We start from the raw sequence: 18,679 nt of genomic DNA, 5'->3' as shown, positions 1-18,679 counted from the left end.
TGCAAACCTATCATAAAGTCAATCATTAGATAAAGCTGTTTCCTATAAGTAGGCAAAGGAAAAGGTCAACGGTGAGTTTTTAAATCTGAACAATGCTAGAAATTCGTGTTTGCGAAAATGGACCAAGTTCAAAATGCGTGTTGACAAAGATGGACAAAGTTCAAAATGCTTGTTTACGAAAATGAAGACAGTTCGAAATGTCTGTTTACGAAAATAGACACGGCAAAAAAATGCGCCTTTTCAGTTATAAACCCAAATTTAACAACTGAATGAGGAATTGCGAGCCTACTTTCTCTTGCTTATTTAAACACTAAACATAATCATTCCGGGTCAAATCTCGGACTTCGGCTAGGTAAATTACAGATGTAACATTTAAGGCTATATCTTGGCATTCAGAATTCTAAACAATAAATAGAGTTTCAAAACTCTTTCCTGCAAAGTAAATTTACAACCTCTATTGTAAATTTGTAGCAAACATGACAATCTTGTAATCTATTGACTTTATGACCGTAGTCTAATTTTGATCTAAAAAATACCATTAAAATTGAATGCTGCATTTATGTCAATTTATGTTTTGTTTGTGATTATAAAGTAACTACAGTTCTTTTCTATTCAATTAAAAATGTAATTAATTCATGCCGGTGTGTAAACTCTGAAGTCCGTACTTCATGCATCACGTGTATCAACACAAACACCAATTAGATTCGCAATCGTTGGGAGCTAATCAAACGAATTTCGAATCTGACTGATGCACTATTGAGACGTATCGTGCGTATAGTGCATAATAGGGCTTTATACAAATAATACTTAGTAAACTGGTGTAGACTTTTCATGAAAAATAAAAGCAATAAAAAAATTTATCAGTCCCAACTTTAGGACCCCTAAATAAGTACTATACTCAAGGCCTCCGTTACTCTTTCGTGGGCTCTAATCATATCAGTTATTCCATCTTTAATTGAAACTTACTTATTCCATCTTTTTAAAAACTTACTTAAACTGAACCAAAAAATATAGAGAGAGACCTATATTATTTGACTGAAGTGCTTCATGTTCCTTTCAAGTATAGTTTTTTATAAAAAAATCATAAATTCAAGAAATGTAACAATTTTGTCGCAGTATTTTGGTATAGCATTAAGAATAAGTTTGACATAAACAATCTTGAATGATTATTCTTATGGCAATGTTGTATGATTTTTTTGAAAAAATTTATTCATTGCACCAACTACAGTTCTAATTCTAGATTCTTTTCTATTTCAGCATTTTTGACAACAGCATATCCTGATGACTGGCAAACTCCACTAAGCGTTTACTATCAACTTCAATGGTTGGGCATGAGCATAGCATACTCTTTCAGCAACTATTTCTGTTCACACATAAAAATCTTAATATTAGCTGTTTCTTTGGCTGTTTCCATAATTCCTTATACCATTCTCGAATTCCGTCTACACCATCGAAATCATGTGCAAAATAGGACGGACATGCTTTAAAGAGAATCCAAAATATTTTCAAAAAAAAAAGGATAAAATATTGCTGTTTTGTCAAATCAAGGAGATTATGTGAACAAAAAAAATATTATGTAATGTAAAAAAATTTAAAGAAAGAACATCTGTATAACTTTTACAGGATTTTCATGAACTAAGTTGTGATCTTAAACACCTTTTTTTTCAACAAAAAAAGAATAAGCTGATTCGTTTGTGCAGATATTTAATTAAGTTACGAAATTAAGCACATATCTTTCGTTCTAAAGATTCATATTTTTTAAACAGATTTCGAAGCCTGATCCTAAAAATAGTTAGCGATGAGCAAAATTTCGAAGAATTATTATACATTTCGGAAAATCTTATCTATGCCACCAAAATTAAATGCAAAATAAGACAGACATGCTTTAAAAATAATTAAAGTATTTTTCAAAAAAAATTTGCCAAATATAGCTGTTTTGTGCATTTGTCAAATCAATGTAATTATGTGAACAAGAGTTTTAAAAAAAACTTATGTAACATTGAAATAATTAATTTAAAAAAACTTTATAATTTTTTATCAGATTTTTCCTAACTAAGTGGAAATCTTGAACATTTTTTTAAATATGCAAATTCGTTTGAGCAGTTATTTAACTAAGTGATGAAATTGAACACATAATTTTTCAGATTAAAGATTCATATTATTTCTGTATATTTAGAATTCTGATCCTTAAAATAGAGGGGAGGGGGAGCACAATTTCAGAAAATATGATATAAATAGTTTTGTTTCGGTGAGAGGTAGAAATTTTGGGTCCACCAGTGGTATTTTCAAGATGATATTCATCTGTTTTCCGTTATATGTTATTTCATTGCAAAAACAATTCATAACAAATACTTATTGCCTTTAATAATGAATGAATTTTTTTTACATAATGAAAACTGCACAATTTTCAAATTTGAAATGAATTGGCGAAATATTTCTTTAAAAATTTTAATTTTAGATACAACTTTTAATTAAAAGCCTTTTTAAAAAGTGGTAAAATATCAAGAAATATTCAACAGATTTATTTCCTATTTTAGACTGCCATTTCCACTGGAAAATTTAGTTTTAAACACATTGAAAATATTTGTACTTTATTATTCATATTGTTTCCAATAATTAATAAACATATTAGCTGAGAAAAATGAGGGACTGTATTTTGTAGAAAATGGGTCATTAATTCAAAAGTTATTCAGACATTCAAAATTGTTGGTTATGACAAAGACTTTAAAAATTACGGCTAAAATATGGAGCAAAAATAACAATGTTATGTATTAATTCTAACTCATATGAGTTGTGATCAAAAACAGGTAGAATTTAAACATTTCGAACAGAATTTTTTTGTTGCCGAAATAAAAATATTTTCAAACAAAAATTCTACCATTCGGGAGCCATATGAATCAACTTGAATGTGTAAATCATCATATTCAAAAATAAAGATGTGTATATATAAAATGTAATATCGCAAATATTGCGACGAATTCGATTATATTTTTAAGTTGTAAAAATTTATTTGAATAAAGAAAAGAAAATATTTTATCTTGGAGTTTATCTTTTCTTAGCTTATCTTAGAGTTTACTTTTTCATCACCGAAGTCAAGCATCACTGGCTGCGTTCAGTGTGTGGCGGAGTAACCACTTTTATCAGCCTGCGAAAGGAACGAGGGTGTGCGGTGTGTGCACTGGCAAATATCTGGACATCCAACAAACTAAAATTATATTTTGCCATTAAATAAATCACAAATAAAGCTTGCTATTAGTCGTATGTCATTTAAATACACTCTGATTCATAAAGTCATCGCAAAAGTCGCATTTTGAAGTTTAATGCTGTAATTAATTAATATTTTTGGCTAATTAGAAGATATAGCAAAAAAGAATAAATTGAAAATCAAAAAAGATAATAAGGCACTGGAGCTTGTCTGTTTTTTATATTTTGTGCTCTTACCTAATTTAAATAAAGAATTAAACTAAAATGACTTCTAGGAATGAATGTGTTGGTGTCGATTCAGTAAAGCAGTTGCCAACGCGTGGTCCTTACAACCTTTAAAAAATTAGAGGTTGGGTACCAATAGCGGATAGATGCCCCAAACGTGTAGTGTGCCAAAAAAATGGACCACCCAGAATACCTTTTGATCTACTGATTGGATCTTTGCGTTCGAGGACTCAATCTTAATGACCTTAAATATGCTAATTAGTAAATTGATATATTTATATATATCAGATGATATTTTAAGTTTCGAAATTAGGCACAAAAGCGCACTTTATCTGAATAAACATATCTTTTCTTTCCGATAGATTCGGAATTCTGACCCCCAAAATATAGAAGGTAGGGAAATATAGTCCCAATAGTTTGATCAAGTAAGTGGTCCGAAATTTGAACCCTTAATGCTAATTTTACTTTTTTGCGTATTTCGCAATATCTCGAAAACTTTTAAGGCAAATTGAAAAATTTTTGCACACAATTATAAAATTCATTTATCCAAAAATAATGCAGTGCCAAAAGTAACTTTTAGTAAATATTTATTATTTTCTATTATTTTTTTTAATAATGGTCGAAAAAATTTAAATTGTAAGGTATAAATTTTTTGCATCATTTCAAATAATATAATTTTACATAGCAAAATACAAAATTTGAGCGAAATCGGTCGAATAGCTCCTGAGAAATCGAATTTCACATAACTGAATTTTTTGAAATTCAGTTTCTCAGGAACGTGAAGATCCGTTCACTAGATCAAAAGTTATTCAGGGTAGTTCATTTCTTATTTTGTGCACTGTACGTAAATTATATATTTGAGTACACACATTTAAGACTTAGATCAGTTAAATCTCTACTCCTAAGTCTCAATATTAAAAATAGAATTTCTTTAAAAGCAAAATTATTTTATCTAGGCTTAAAAGTTAAATAAAAGTCATTGCAAGCTTAAGTTCATTTTAATTACCAAATAAACGGTAAGCTAACTAATAAAATAACTGTAAAATAACTGGTAAGCTAGAACTTGTATCGTTGGTTGCTATGGTGATATTATAGAACAACTATGTGTAAATAAAACGGGTTTTTTTTTTCTTTTTATAAAATGGAGTCAGAATTAAATTTTAATTAATATAAAGTCTTGCAAAATTTGTGGCAAACAAGGATGTGATATTAAGTAGAATTTCTAATTTTATATACAGTATTAATAACGTATTGCAAAAGCAACGGAAAATTATTGATAGGTCTTTTACATGATTATATAACCAGACTTTAGCTGACACAAAATCAGAAGAAACTGAAAAATTGGTTGGCGCTAAAGTTAAATTCAAAACATTCAAAAATAAAGAAAGAAGAACTTCAGAAGTTAGATAGCGAATTATTAGATGTTATGCTGTAGTCAGATAACATTACCGAAAAAAAAATTGAAAATGAAAGCAAGAGAAAATTCATCTTTAAACGTAGAACAATCTAATCAAAAAGTCAAACTTTCTAAAATTGAGCTTGTCGAATATGACGAAAGTATAAAAAGCTGATTATCATTTTGACCAATGTTTAAGAAAAAACATAAATATTTAAATTTAGATCCTAGCGATAAGTTTTAATATTTTATACAGTGTACAGTTGACAATTATCGTACAAGAGAACTTGTTTTAAGTTACCAGGCAACAGCCGAAGATTACATGTAAGTAATTGAAAGTTTTAAAAATAGATTCGATAAGGATGAAGTTTCAGTTGAATTTTACTTTAAAGAACTTTTATTCTTAGTGATACAAAACTCTAAGTCTAAAATATCTATTTCACTTTCTTCTCTGTATGACTAAATAGAATCAACTTTAACACTGCATATTCTTTTGACTTAGACAAGTTTATAAAAGTTGAAAGTTTGTTTTGTTAGAGCAAAAATGCGTTACAAATTATATTCATTGACCTGCATAATTAATAATAGAAAATAAGTTCACAAGTTCATCAGCTCATCAGCAAATAAGTTTGTCAGTTTCTCAAAGTTACTACGTTGATTTTTTTATTCATAAACGGTGCCATTGAGATAATCACCACATTTTTTTAGCTTTTTTTTAAATGTTAGCATATGTTGTATTAAACATTTGAATAAAAAATTCTCAATGATACCATACTAAAATTTAAGAGACATAAATGAAATCCACTTTCACTTGAACAGTGTGAGTTTATTTTTCTTGCATGTTGTCTTCATTTTTGTCTGTACAATTTTAAACCTCGGAAAACTTAAAATTCTACTTATTTAAAAAAGCAGACCTGCTGGTTGCCAGAAAAGGCCATTAAATATACAAAAGCTGATTTATATAGTCAATTGAGTAAGCAGGGTGTTCGTTAATCACCGCTCTTAATTTATAATTTTAGAATCATTACCAAAAACTCGGTAAAAACAGTTTCTACATTAGTGATCTCAAATTAAAATTTAAACAAAGAAAAAAAGAACTTTCTCAAAATCTGACGATGTCGCACCGTCAGTCCGGTACCACAAACATCATTTTCGATTCGTATTTCGCCGAATTTATCTGGTGTGGAGGTACACAGATTCTATTCATGATAAATTTAGACGGTATCTAACTGCTATTAGAGAATTGTGTACCTAAATCTGAGGATATTCAAGCTTAATGAGGATATGAGTTGTTGTTTATTTTTCCTTTTCTTCCTGTGCTTACTCCATTAATTTTTATTTCGATTCAAAATGCATTTTATTGGGTATATTAATTTTGCTCATATTAGGCTCATTGCAATTCTATAAAGTTTTGGCTAATGTTTTGTTGAAATTTTCTAATGTTTTATTGAAATATCATTATGTTTTGGCAGCCATTCCTGTTACCACGGTGTTCCGCTCAAACAGGAGTGGCTCCAAACGTAAGTCGCCAATTTCGCCAAGGGGCACCCTCAAGTATATTTTTACCAGTACGTAAAGTACATTTTTAAGTTTTTAAGCTCGTTATTTTGTCAAGGTGGCTGCCGCAGAGAAGATGGCTATGAAGAGAAAACGAATAAATCTGAAGAGACAGTTTTTATAAAACAACATTTATTTAAAATATCTACCATACATCAACAAAGCAAAAGTTAATTGCAATTCTCGTAGCGGGTTAGTCTAGAGCTTAAAATAAAACAATTTTTTTTCATGAACTCGTTGTACTGTTTTTCTATTAAGGCTTATGTTAGCTGGATATTTTTAGGACTCTACAAAGGATCTTAAAAATGGTTTACTAAGCCTGAAAAGAAATATAAAAGTTTATGAGGGAATGTAACAAGACTTTAAAATTTATGGTGTCATTCTTTTCCATTTAATGCAAAGAGTCGGTCGCTAAATAAAAATTGAGCAAAGGTGATGTTTTTGTGCTCAAGCAAACAACAAAGCTTGTAATTTCTCACCCAATTTTAATATATCCTCGCAACCAAAAAGCTTTAGTTAAATTAGCTCAAGTATATGTAAATGGAAACAGATTTAAGCTCAAAAGGCTTAAAGTTCAGCTTTCTTTGCCTTAAGCTGGCTTAAACCTGCTAGTGGAAGCTAGAAACAGGGTATTAGATAATAAGTAAGGTTTTGAAAATTATATTAAAAAATATTTTTTCGAAAACCAGCGAAATAAACTAATTCCCTAAATTAAAAGTTACGAATCCGTTTTCAGCTTTTATTAGACGCGTTTAGAAGAATCGCATCCACCGTAATATATACAATAAATAGTTATTAAATTTAAAACGCCAATAAAAACTAAAGAAATAAAAAGCTTAAATATGAAGTATGCTATTTTCCTACCATTCTTTGTATTTTAAAGTTTTGTACAATCTGATTCTCTTATAACTATTTGACAGTCTAATAAATTATTTTGAAATACATTCTATTCAAATATGTCAAAAAACTTTACATTCAAAATTAACATGTAAATAAAAGATAAGAAGATATTTCGTTTCAAATGCTTTATATTTTAGTAAGTGGTTAAAAATTATGATATTAAATCAGTTAATTTTAAGTTTGACGATATGACATTTAACGATTTATATGACGATGTGACATTTCATGCTATATATATAATTATACACGTCAGGGCTCAAAAAATATAGTGCCGACACCAGTGGCGTACGCAGAATTTTTTCAAGGAGAGGGCTCATAATTTTCTGAAACTACTAAAAGAAATTCGAGTATGTAACAAAGCACTATTATTTCCCTATATTAGACAGCTAGACAATTTTGACTTTTTATTTAGACAACATTGTTTAGTTAAATTTTGATTTGATTTTTTAAGTTTAAGAACATTTTTTTTTTTGTAATAAGAGATAAAATATTTTATTTTTATTAAAAAGTAGGATTTAATCAAGCCAGAAAAACTACTCATAATGTAACAGCTACCTAAATAATAACCGTATAAATGTGAATATTCTATATCAATGAATTTGACCAAAAAATAAGAAAAAATAAGTTACCAACAAATAATGAATTAAACCAGTATACAAACACGCTAAAAATTTATTGATTTATACAGTAATATCTAAAGGACGGGGTTTTTTTGCAAGTTCGTTTAAAATGTCTTCTACAGCTGGGGTAAATTTTCTATGAATGTTTAAGAGCGCCAATCCATTCATTCTATTATTACCCGTTGAATTACTATGCTACAATCTCAAAGTTTCGAGCTGGAATGAATAACTTCAACGATCACAGTATCTCCAATGGTATTGTTACCGATTTCTTAACTAGTCAAAATAGTGGCGACGACGGGTTGGGCTATTGAATTTGGCTTTTTGTTAAGACAAAGCAAAACAGACTTAGAGACGAGCTCCGAAAGACAAGCGGCAGAGATACCTCTTAGTCTGACTAACTAACTCCACTAGTCCACTGTACTCCGTTTCCCCTTTTATATAATTTTTCACCGCATGTCCAAAATTCTCGAATTGTCTCAAAGACGACAAAACGTCTAGAATTCCAGAATCATCGCGTAAAGACCTCGCGAATTCCAGCCAGTCTCGAAAACTATTGCGACTGGCAGGACAGAAAGGAACCAGCGATCGGGGCTCGCCCGTAACAGTATCACGTGAATTTGATTTCAAAAGTACAACCCTATTATAGAAAATTATTTTTTCAGTATTCTGAGAAATACCGTGAGAGAGAAAAAAGTAGGCATAAGGCAAATAAAAATGCTCAGTCTTAAAAAATAATAGCCTGCATAATTTCTACTAAAATTTTTATTTTTGTCATTTTGTCTGAGCTCAAGGGGGTGTTTGAACCCCTAAACCCCTCCCTTGCGTACGCCCCTGGCCGACACACCCGAGACATGTATTTTTTAGAATTACAAACACGGTCGGGCATGTAAATATTTTGCTATGAAAGGATGGGTGAAATACGCGGCACAGAAAGAAAAGAAAAAAATGAAATTCAATATCGATTATGTTTGATAAATTCTAAATATTGAATTTTATATAGATCGATAAAAATTTAAGTATATAAGCTAACCTTATTTTTTTTATCCCCTAACCATACTTATTTTATAATATAAATTAGCCCTAATCACTGCTCATAAGAAAATAATTAGTATAAAAGTTCATAACATCGTTTTAAAGTATCATTTAAAAGAGTGTGCACCTGTCGGTTGTACTTTCTTAGTAAAAAATGCTCTGGATTTACTCCGTCGATGCTTATGCGGGCAAGGCATGTGAAAACTTTAAGATTTTTCAAGCCCATGAGAGATTTTGAGAAATTTCGCTATTATCGGCAATAATTGAGAACACGACATGGAATGCAACTGAGGATATATAATTGTGTAAAACATTCAAGTCATATTGCGATACCATGACAAGTCTCCATTTTGACGTTTTATATTATAAAATTAAAAAATGCCACAGCAAAGTTTCTATTTCATTAGTTTGAGTAAAAACTTAAGTTTGACGTAATTCCAAATTCAAGGATTGACTACTTTTAAATACGATTTTCTTCGATTTCTAAGAATAATTTTAAACAGTATTCTTTCCTATCGATAAAGATTGCAAATTGAAAAGTAGACGCGTGCGATTCCGTCAGAATGATTACAGCTATAGCAGCGCCACCAAACAGGGATATAAAAGGCAGTAGTAAGTGTGCACTGCATATGGCGTTCAGTGAAAGTTGCTCATGGTAGGGGAAGTTGATCGGAAGTAAAGTCTGTATACATATGAATGCGTCCCTGTCGGAACAACGATTGATTTTCTGCTAAAGAGATAATTATCAATTCAACATAATACTGCATTACTTTATCAAAACTATGGAAACCAATTAAAAGTGAAAGGTCAGGCCTTCTCACAAAACAAGTGATCCTTCTCCTCGACAATGCTCACCCACAAGTCTCCCGTGAAACCCAGATAATCCTACAAAATTTCCGTTGGAAAAATTAGGAATATCCGGCATAAAGTCCAGATTTGTCACACTTTAGAACACTTAATAAGGCATTACAGTAAAAACGTTCCCATTTGGACAACAAAGTGAAGGAAACTGTGTGAGAAAAACGACAAAATCGAAAGCAATCTTTCTGCAGCAAAAGCCTAGACCTGCTATCTAAACGATGGGGCCTGTGTTGCAACTCTCGTTGCGATTTCTTATGATTTCCAATGAGGTTATTATTTTCATTCAACTGGTCAACTTTATATCTAGGCAACCCGAAGTTGTACATTTTTTTAAGTAAATATTGGGAATTATATTTCATTTCAATTTCAAACTCAACTGTATGATATTGTATTTTTTATGGAAAAACTTATTTAAAAAAAGGGATTTCTGGAGGTACCAAAACACTGAATGCAGTTATTTTTATTAAAAATGTAAAAAATATGCGAAAATGTTTCTTTCGGAATAATTAAAGGAATTTACAGCAACAAATAATAGTTTGGGCATTCCTTAATTTTACTCCGTTAATAAGATGAATCGACAAATTAATGCAACTTGTTTTCGTTGCCACCGAAAAAGTATGTATTACGCTTACTTTACCTCATCTTTACTACGTCACTATCAACTATGACATTGTTATCTACTGCTAGCTTTTCTATATTTCTACTTTTTAAAATGTATTTGGCAACACAATTGCATCACATATTTACAAACATTGATAATTGATAGATAAAATACGAATCAAATTACTCACTTCAAACAGTTTAAATTTTTGCAGTTCGTAAAAAAAGGAAAATACATGGTTGTGTATGAGATAACAAATGAAACTTAAAAGTTCAAAAGATTGAGCGTTTCATTAGGTTTAACATTTTCAGAACACTTTTTTTAAAAGCTGTTTTCGCGTGTTAGCATGTTTTTATGTTTATGCTTATGTATATACTTGTCCATTTAATGCATTTCCTTAAATGAAATTTTCATGATAATACCTATTTCGTATTAGTTTTACTGAGAAATCTACGGGGAGATTTCTGCATCGTGATCTACCATAATTAATTTATAAAGGTTAGTGTATTCTGAAATATTTAGATCTTGTTTTATATTCATGTTTTATTTTAATAAATTTTTTTACGGGCATTGTATTGATTGACAATAAAAATCAGAATAACTTCGAAACTAAATCGTTTATAAACTACATACTTAAGGATAAAAGTGAGCAAGAATAAATGAGAAAATGATTTACATCGAAATTTAGAAACAAAGACCATCAAAATAAGAAAAACTAAACTATTATTTTAAGTAAATGGACATTTAGGGAAGATTTCCGTATTATGATCTGCGCAGACTAATCTTTAAGTCTTGGCAACTTCTGGGCAGCTTTCTTAAAATAAAAAATCACATAAAAGGACCAACTCGAAGAGTATGTATTTGTACCCCTGGCTTTTTCATTAATAAAACCACTTGGGATGGGTTTTTTTTTCCTTTAAAAAAATCAGGGTTTTATGAACTATTATTTGTATATTTTGTTATGAAGTAGAATTTCTCAGCTTGAATCTACATTGCTTATGTCGGTCTTTCTAATTCAGGTTTTTTTTAAGTTATAAAGTTAGGTTCAAATTAGAAAGATAGTTCAAAGTTACATATTTTAATTGATATATTTCAAAAATATCTAAACACTATTTGGTAGAATCGGTGTTGTAGTGGCAATTTTATATCATAAGAAGAATTCTAACATTTTCGGAATTTTAAAAAAACAATTATACAGTGAAACCTCCAGGAAAGACCACCTGTATTTACGACTGAAGTTTAGAGAAAACAAACAAACCTTTTCTCATCTTTTAGAGCTAATTAATTTTTATTATATAAAATTAAATGCAAACTTAAACAAAAAACATAATTGTTTTTCTATTTAGAATAGCTTTATCATTCATAATTAGTACATTTGTTTTTACGCATAATTATATCAGTTAGTATAATTTTTATAGAAGCTAAATTTTATTTTTCGAACCGTCTTTTCTTGGTGCCAACAGAAGTGGCATTTCTGCACCAGGAAAATGACTCCAACTAAAATGAAAATTGTTAGTGAAAAATCATGTACCTTCAATAACAATTTTGTTGTCAATGGAGGTAAACTCAAAGATCGACTAAACTCCATCAACAACCATTTTACTGTGGAACAGAGAGTTGTCGTTCCAGAGAGGTTTCACTTTAACTTGAAGTGTCACAGGAAATTCATCTTTTTTTCTTACTGCATATAGTTAAAGTTCTTTTATTTTTATAAAGCTTAAAACTCTGTTTAGTGGATGAAAAAATTATTAAAGAGATGTATTTTTGTTGTGGGGCGTTACAGGAGTCTGTCCAGACATTTTGTGAAAGGTCTGTTTTTCGTGAAATTGTGAAAAAATTACTTATATTCTTTCAACCAGGGTCCACTTTTATGAATTTGTGCAACTAGGGTCTGTTATTGCAAAAAAAAAAACTTTTTCACAGAGTTTTTAAATTGTAAAGACATACAAGATTATGCTCAACACTGTAAAATTATAATTAAAAAAATTAAATTTTAAAAAATAAGCAACAATTGCTGCTTCTTAATTACAGATGCAACATACAAATATTTGGTATTTAGCCTATACTGCTGAACGCAGAATATTAATTTTGGACGAATAATGGAAGAATCGTCTGCCAAAGACAAAACTTAATTCGTTTACATCCATCTTTCTTGTTTTCTGCCTATGAAAGGGTTTATTCGATTAACAAAATAATAATGAAGATAAGCAAATTTGTTAAGGGTCCGACTAAAAGAAAAGTAATTATCTGAAGGGTCCGTTTTTAAGTTAAAATATTTTGTGAAGGGTCCGCTTTTACGAAAAGATATTTTGTGAAAGGTCCGTTAACGGACCCAAATTTCTTCTAAACAGACCCCTGCTTTAGTATTTCAAATCAAATATGCCTGCTGCAATATCAAGATATGATGTTACACTTAAAACTTTTTAAGACAGATTTTACAATTAATGAAACAAAAAGGGCAAATTTCCATAAAAAAATAAACAGGGTTACCAAAAAACCAGTTGGGGCAAAACATTTCCTACATACCCTTTTCACTACATCCCTGGATAGAATTATTAATTTTTTAATCTTTAACCCACTGACGGTTCTGCACGTAAAAAGTCGCATTTTAACCTGCAGTCTTCTCTGCATAGCAAAACCGGTTTTCCCATGTTAATAGATAGGGGAACTGTGTGTAGGGGAGAAACATTCTCCCAATTTTGCCCATTTCCTTAACCGCCAGTGGGTTAAATGATGGGTTTCTCAAGAATTAGTAGTTGCAAGGAAGTTTAAAATTTATGCATCGCCTTGTTTGCTGTATTGTGTTATTTTAGTCTCTAATTTCATTATTAGTTTTTATATAATTTTTAACTTGGTGTTTCAGAGGTGTTTCATATTAATAATGGTCAAGCACTCAAGAATCAAACTAATGAGACGAAAAAAGAAATTATTTCCTTGGTTAAGAACATTTTATAGCAAATATAAGGAAAAGTTTTTTAAGGCTGAAAATACTGACATTTTTGAGTATCTCTTTCTGTAAGTATTATAAATTGTGCTTTAATTACACTGTTGGAATCTTTTCTGTTAGATCACTATTTTTGTTATTTATATGCATTTATCTGTTGTAATTGTTAAATATTTGTGTTTGAACACAAATTAAAGCTACATATTATTTTACTATTATTATTAACTTAGTGACACTATTATAATTGTCAATTTGTGTCAGTTAGCTGCTGCATGGTTTGAAATTATTTGATTTCATTACTTTCCACTCATTTAAAGCAGGGTGGGTTTTTGCCGTCAAAAACTGGTTTTTGACATGACAGTGGTAAAAACAGTGTTTTTACAGGTAAAAACCATCAAAAACCTACTGTTTTCTTTAATTTATGGTATATAGCGGATAATATATTATTTTCACATAATTGCCGTTATAAATGAATGTTGTTAATGATTGCTATTGATTTTGCAACTATGTATTCTTATAGAAGGACACACATTCTTACAGAAATATTGTAATATACTTATTGAAAATAGTGATATTTACTTTTATTTTTATAGCTTGATTTGCAAAGGATTCAAAATTTTCAATTGTTGGAAATAAACAAACAAACAAAAAAGCTTGGAACTATTAATAAATTCAAGAACTAAAAAGCAGAATTTAAAATTTGGCATTTCTTAAATATTAGAAATAAGCTAAACAAAACTAAACTCTAAGTCAAGAATTACTGCTATTTTGTCAAGTTAAAAACTTTTATTCAGTTGAAAAAGCACATTAAGCAAAACTTAATTACAAACAAAATTAGTAGTCGGGGTCTCTGTGCTGAAGCATACAATGGCAAGTGACTTAATTTTGTGCATTTTTCATTGCCCAGTCGATTTCTGAGTTTAGTGAGTCCAAAATTTGAGAAGATTCTTTCAATGGATGCAGAACTGGATTTTCATCTCAGAAAAAAAATGGGTGAGAATTTCTCGCCCTTTCTCAAAAACAGGGTGAGATTTCAAAAAGTTAAGTGAGATTTCAAAAGTTAAAAAAAAAAAAAAAAAACACAAAGAGACTTGAAAAAAAAAATCTTTCCTTTAATTATAATGCATTTTTAACATCTTCTAATTTTTAAAGCATTGAATATTTTTGATGCATCATCATATGGAAAATGTTCTACATCTACTTTTTCATCAGCTATTCTCATTAGAATGCTCAAATGCGTATTTGTTTCGTTTTGATCGTTTCTACCCACATTTGTTTCATTTTCATTTGTCCGTTTCGGAGTAGAAGATATTGGCTTTACAGGGTATTTGTCCATCTTACATTAACGAGCAAAAAATTTGAATGTCTTACATGAAGAAACCTTACCTACGGTAAACACGTGGTTGCAGAGAAATGTGTTCTGAAAGAGGTTCCGTGGTTCGGAAGGATGGTGTTCTGTTGTTCTTGAAGGTTCTGGGCAATACTGGTAAATAGGGAAGCTAGATAATGGGGCAGGTGTTGAAATTAATAAAAGATCCCGGAAGAAAAGTGAAACGGATTTTATTCTAAATGGCGCAAATGAGAAATTTTTTTCAAAATGGGAGAAATTCACGAATTTCTCGCGGTAATCATTTTTTAATGCGAGTATATAAAAAAATATGCGAGATTCTCGCGCTGTAGTGAAAACACTGGGCAAGACATAAGCACTTGAATTAAAGCAAAATTGATAAGAAAAGTTTATTTTATGAGGCTTTCTTTTTATGTGTTGTACATGTGTTTCTCAAAGCAAGATTTTATGAATGAAAGTAATCAATCTTGACATTCTTCAGTAATGTAATATGCCAAACAAAATGATGCTTGGAAAATGCAAGAATCTGTTCTTAAGTATCTTTTAAAAACTTTTTTTTTAATTTTATTGCCCAAAAATGAATTAATTTTAAATTATAAACAGTTAAACTCAAATAAAAATACAGTTCTACCAAAACTATGGGTTTTTGACATGACGGTGAAAACCGTGATGTGTCAAAAACTTGCCAACCCTGATTTAAAGAGAGACTTTTAACTATGAAATTGTTATCATAGTGGTTATAAATGATATGTTCTTTTAAAGGGGTTATAAATAGGGCCCTATAAATTATGCGGAAATTTTTTAAAAATTATGCGGCTAGGATGCGGCGATTTTTAAAAATTATGCGGCAAGGATGCGGTGTCTTTTAAAAATTATGCATATCGGTTGCGAATGACCCAGAAAACAATTGAAACTGAAAAAAAAATCTCTTAAAAAAGTTCAACTTTCTTTCCTGTTTTAATAAATAAAAAAATTTCAATGAATACAGTAAATATTTCAACTAAATTACCTTCTTATGTATTGTACATCCATTTTCTACATCAGAACAATTATTAAAGTTTATTAAAATGGAGAGAAGTTAGTCCAGAAGCTGCGTTTTCTTTCAAACTCTGTCTTTGTTTTGTAAAAATTTGGCCGTAGCAGGATACTGCTCTTTCACAATCTACAGAATTAGGAAGCACTGAGAGCACTTGTCTTGCCTTTTTTGTAAGTTCTGGAAATCTCTCTGAGACTACCTCTAAATTCCAGAATCTAATTATGTCCTGGTTTGAACATTCTTTTACATATTCTTTGTAAGCAGCATACTCGAGTTTTATATCTTGACCACTCATTCCTGGAATATTCTTGAATACATCGTCGTCTTCAATATTGAGGTTGACTATTTGTTCTGGATCGAAAACTCGAGCAGTTTTCATGAAGTTTAATGCAGGTTGACTAAACTTGGGCCCGCGTTTTTTGAATACGTCTAGTTCTGGAGAGTAGTAAGTATTCAACTTTGCAATTGTTTTGTGAAACACTTCTTGAAGAAATACGTTGCGCGAATCTTTTCGTGAGTATGATGCCTGAGAATTACATCGAAGTTTAGACCGCAGATCAAAAATCTTATTGTAAGCTTTATGAATAGATACACCACATGTTTCGAAAAAGAGAAGAGTATCCATTAATAACTGAGCGTGTTCTGCAATGAATTGAAAATCTTTGCAAACGTACTTGCTTTCCACCAAAACTTTGCACTGATTGAGACAAGCAGTGTCAGGAGTAAGGTTTATTTCACTGCTAAAAAATTCTATGTAAACATTACAATATTCAGCATGATATTGCACTGATTTAAACCAAGAATTCCACCGTGTCTTTATTGGTACTGGACAAAGTTTAGCTTTCTTATTGTTATCCGTTAAAAACTTTAAATAGCGGCGCTTTCTTGCAGGACAATGCTTGAACAATTTCTTAAAGTTTCCTGTGAATTTGTCAACCTCTGAAAAATGTTCACGCCACTGATCAGAAGCTAAATTAAGAATGTGAGCATTGCAGGTCATGTGCACTGAATTGGGCAGTAGAGTACGCAACACTTCCTTGTATGCCCGAGTCATGTAAGTTGCGTTATCTGTTAAGATTGCTGAAACTTTGTTGAAATCAATCTCCATATTTGTCAAGCACTGCACTACGGCTTGAGAAACTGTAGTCGATTGTACAGCTTCAAGATGAATGCTATCAAGAAGATAAGGATGCATCATTGCAGTATCTGTAAATTGCGGGACAGCTAAAATATGTAAAACATAATTGTCTTTATCATCACTGCCTTCATCGAAGCCGATGCAGAGTGAATCAGTAGTACGAAGAATTTCTTTCAATTCATTCTTCTTTACTTCAAATACTTTTGGTAAATAATTTTGGCGAAGAGAATTAGCACAAGGTAAAGCACCTGCACCCGAAATATTTTTCGTCAGAAATTCTCTCATTTTGGGGTGATCCAGTTTTTCAATCGGAATATTAGCACTCGTAAATGCGTCAACAATTTCAAAGTTTAAAAGATTGCGCATTTCAGCACATTCGGTTTTTCTCTTGAACATTGATGACACGGTTGCTTGTTTTTTTTTCTGCACTTCGCTGTCCTCTTGTTCATTTTTTCTTTTATTTGTTATGTGACGATTACTATCCAAATGCTTATCGATAACACACTTTCTTGTGTGATCCACGGCAATATTACACGAGGTACAGAACATTATTCCATCCGAAGCGTGAAAAATACTCTGATATTGCTTACATCTATCCTGTGCAGAAATATGGATGGCATTTTTTTTAATTTTAGATAGAGACATGTTTACAGTGACTATTTGTGTGGAAATGAGTTAAACTAATTTCAAATCAATAAATGAAAAGATTCGCATGCATACTCGAAGAATGAATAAAGCGGAATGCATGGCCCTCAAGCAATATCTTGTGGAGTTCCAGGAACTACAAAGAAAAGAGGTGGGACTGGAGTTTGGGGGAGGGTCATTCTTCCCCAACTTTTTAGCTCTGTGGTCTATACCATAGAGGTGACCTCTATTGTCTATACACCGCGAAAGCTGTTCAACCAGCTTCCTATTGAAGATAATGGCGACTGATAAGAAGCTATGTGCTGGGGGGGGGGGGGAGATTCTTGGAAAGAACTGACCACCTGACCAAAAAGATTCTTGGAATTGAAAAAGAAGATATATTTCAATTGAAAAAAAAACCTTAAGGAGAAATTTATCTGGTAAACGAATACATTTTGCTGAAAAGTAAAAATTATACAGATATGCTGCAATTACGCGGAAAATTGTAAATTATGCGGGTTTCCGCATCCTCCGCATCTTCGCATAATTTATAGGGCCCTAGTTATAAACTAATTTAATTTATTTAATTATATATTAGTATTTTGGAAATTATCAAACAATATACCCATCTTTTTATTTAATATTATTATTGTTTTTTTGACATTGCTAAAAATATATGTATCATCACAATAACGAAACAATTAACATAGAGTTAAATTTACTCCAAAAAAATAAAAAAGAACTTTCGTCATCAAAAATATGCAATAGATTTTATTATTTAAGAAAATTATTTCTTTTTTTTTTCTTTTTTTTTCAAAACCTAATTCAGGGTGCATAGCTTTTGTAAAAAGTGTATAAAGGTGCTTATTTTCGATTTTCATTTTTTAGAAGCATTTAAAGGTGCTTTTTTCTTTTAGAGTTTTTAATAAGTGCTTAATTTTCCCTTTTTCAAAATGAGATTTTTCCTTTACCATGTTGATTTTAGCTGTAAATTATGCAAAAAGAAACAGTTTAAATTTTTCTATTCAACGTTTTCACAATTCATTCAACCCCAATCTATTTCGACATATTGTCAGTCCGTAGCATATGAAAACGCCATTCATTTTATATTATTCAAAACTTCATGATTTTCACAATTCTCAAAAACAATGTCAAAAGTTTTTTTTTTTTTTTTTGACATGATGGTTGAA

The 18,679-nt window shown here is 30.6% G+C and overlaps 2 protein-coding genes across 7 annotated transcripts in view; both read left to right on the top strand.

Moving 5' to 3' along the window:
* The window catches only part of LOC107456509 (N-acetylglucosamine transporter UNC93A), a 151,790-nt gene extending 150,111 nt beyond the window's left edge, over positions 1-1,679 (top strand). For both annotated transcript variants that reach the window (XM_071181444.2, XM_043049602.3), the window contains exon 5: positions 1,258-1,679. In XM_071181444.2, the coding sequence (XP_071037545.1) occupies positions 1,258-1,487 (230 nt within the window). In that variant the 3' untranslated portion in view covers positions 1,488-1,679. The remainder of the gene's footprint in view (positions 1-1,257) is intronic.
* An 8,845-nt stretch (positions 1,680-10,524) lies between these two features.
* LOC107439366 (uncharacterized) overlaps positions 10,525-18,679 on the top strand; it is a 59,456-nt gene continuing 51,301 nt past the window's right edge. For all 5 annotated transcript variants that reach the window (XM_043049561.3, XM_043049558.3, XM_043049554.3 and 2 more), the window contains exons 1-2: positions 10,525-10,897; positions 13,263-13,414. In XM_043049561.3, the coding sequence (XP_042905495.2) occupies positions 13,281-13,414 (134 nt within the window). In that variant the 5' untranslated portion in view covers positions 10,525-10,897; positions 13,263-13,280. The remainder of the gene's footprint in view (positions 10,898-13,262; positions 13,415-18,679) is intronic.

The sequence above is a fragment of the Parasteatoda tepidariorum genome, chromosome 8, assembly GCF_982258835.1.
Source record: "Parasteatoda tepidariorum strain Cologne lab strain chromosome 8, Ptep-v5.0, whole genome shotgun sequence".
In the NCBI taxonomy this organism is placed as follows: Eukaryota; Metazoa; Arthropoda; class Arachnida; order Araneae; family Theridiidae; genus Parasteatoda; species Parasteatoda tepidariorum.
Note: the sequence above shows the minus strand (reverse complement) of the source record. Positions and strands in the feature narration are given on the sequence as shown.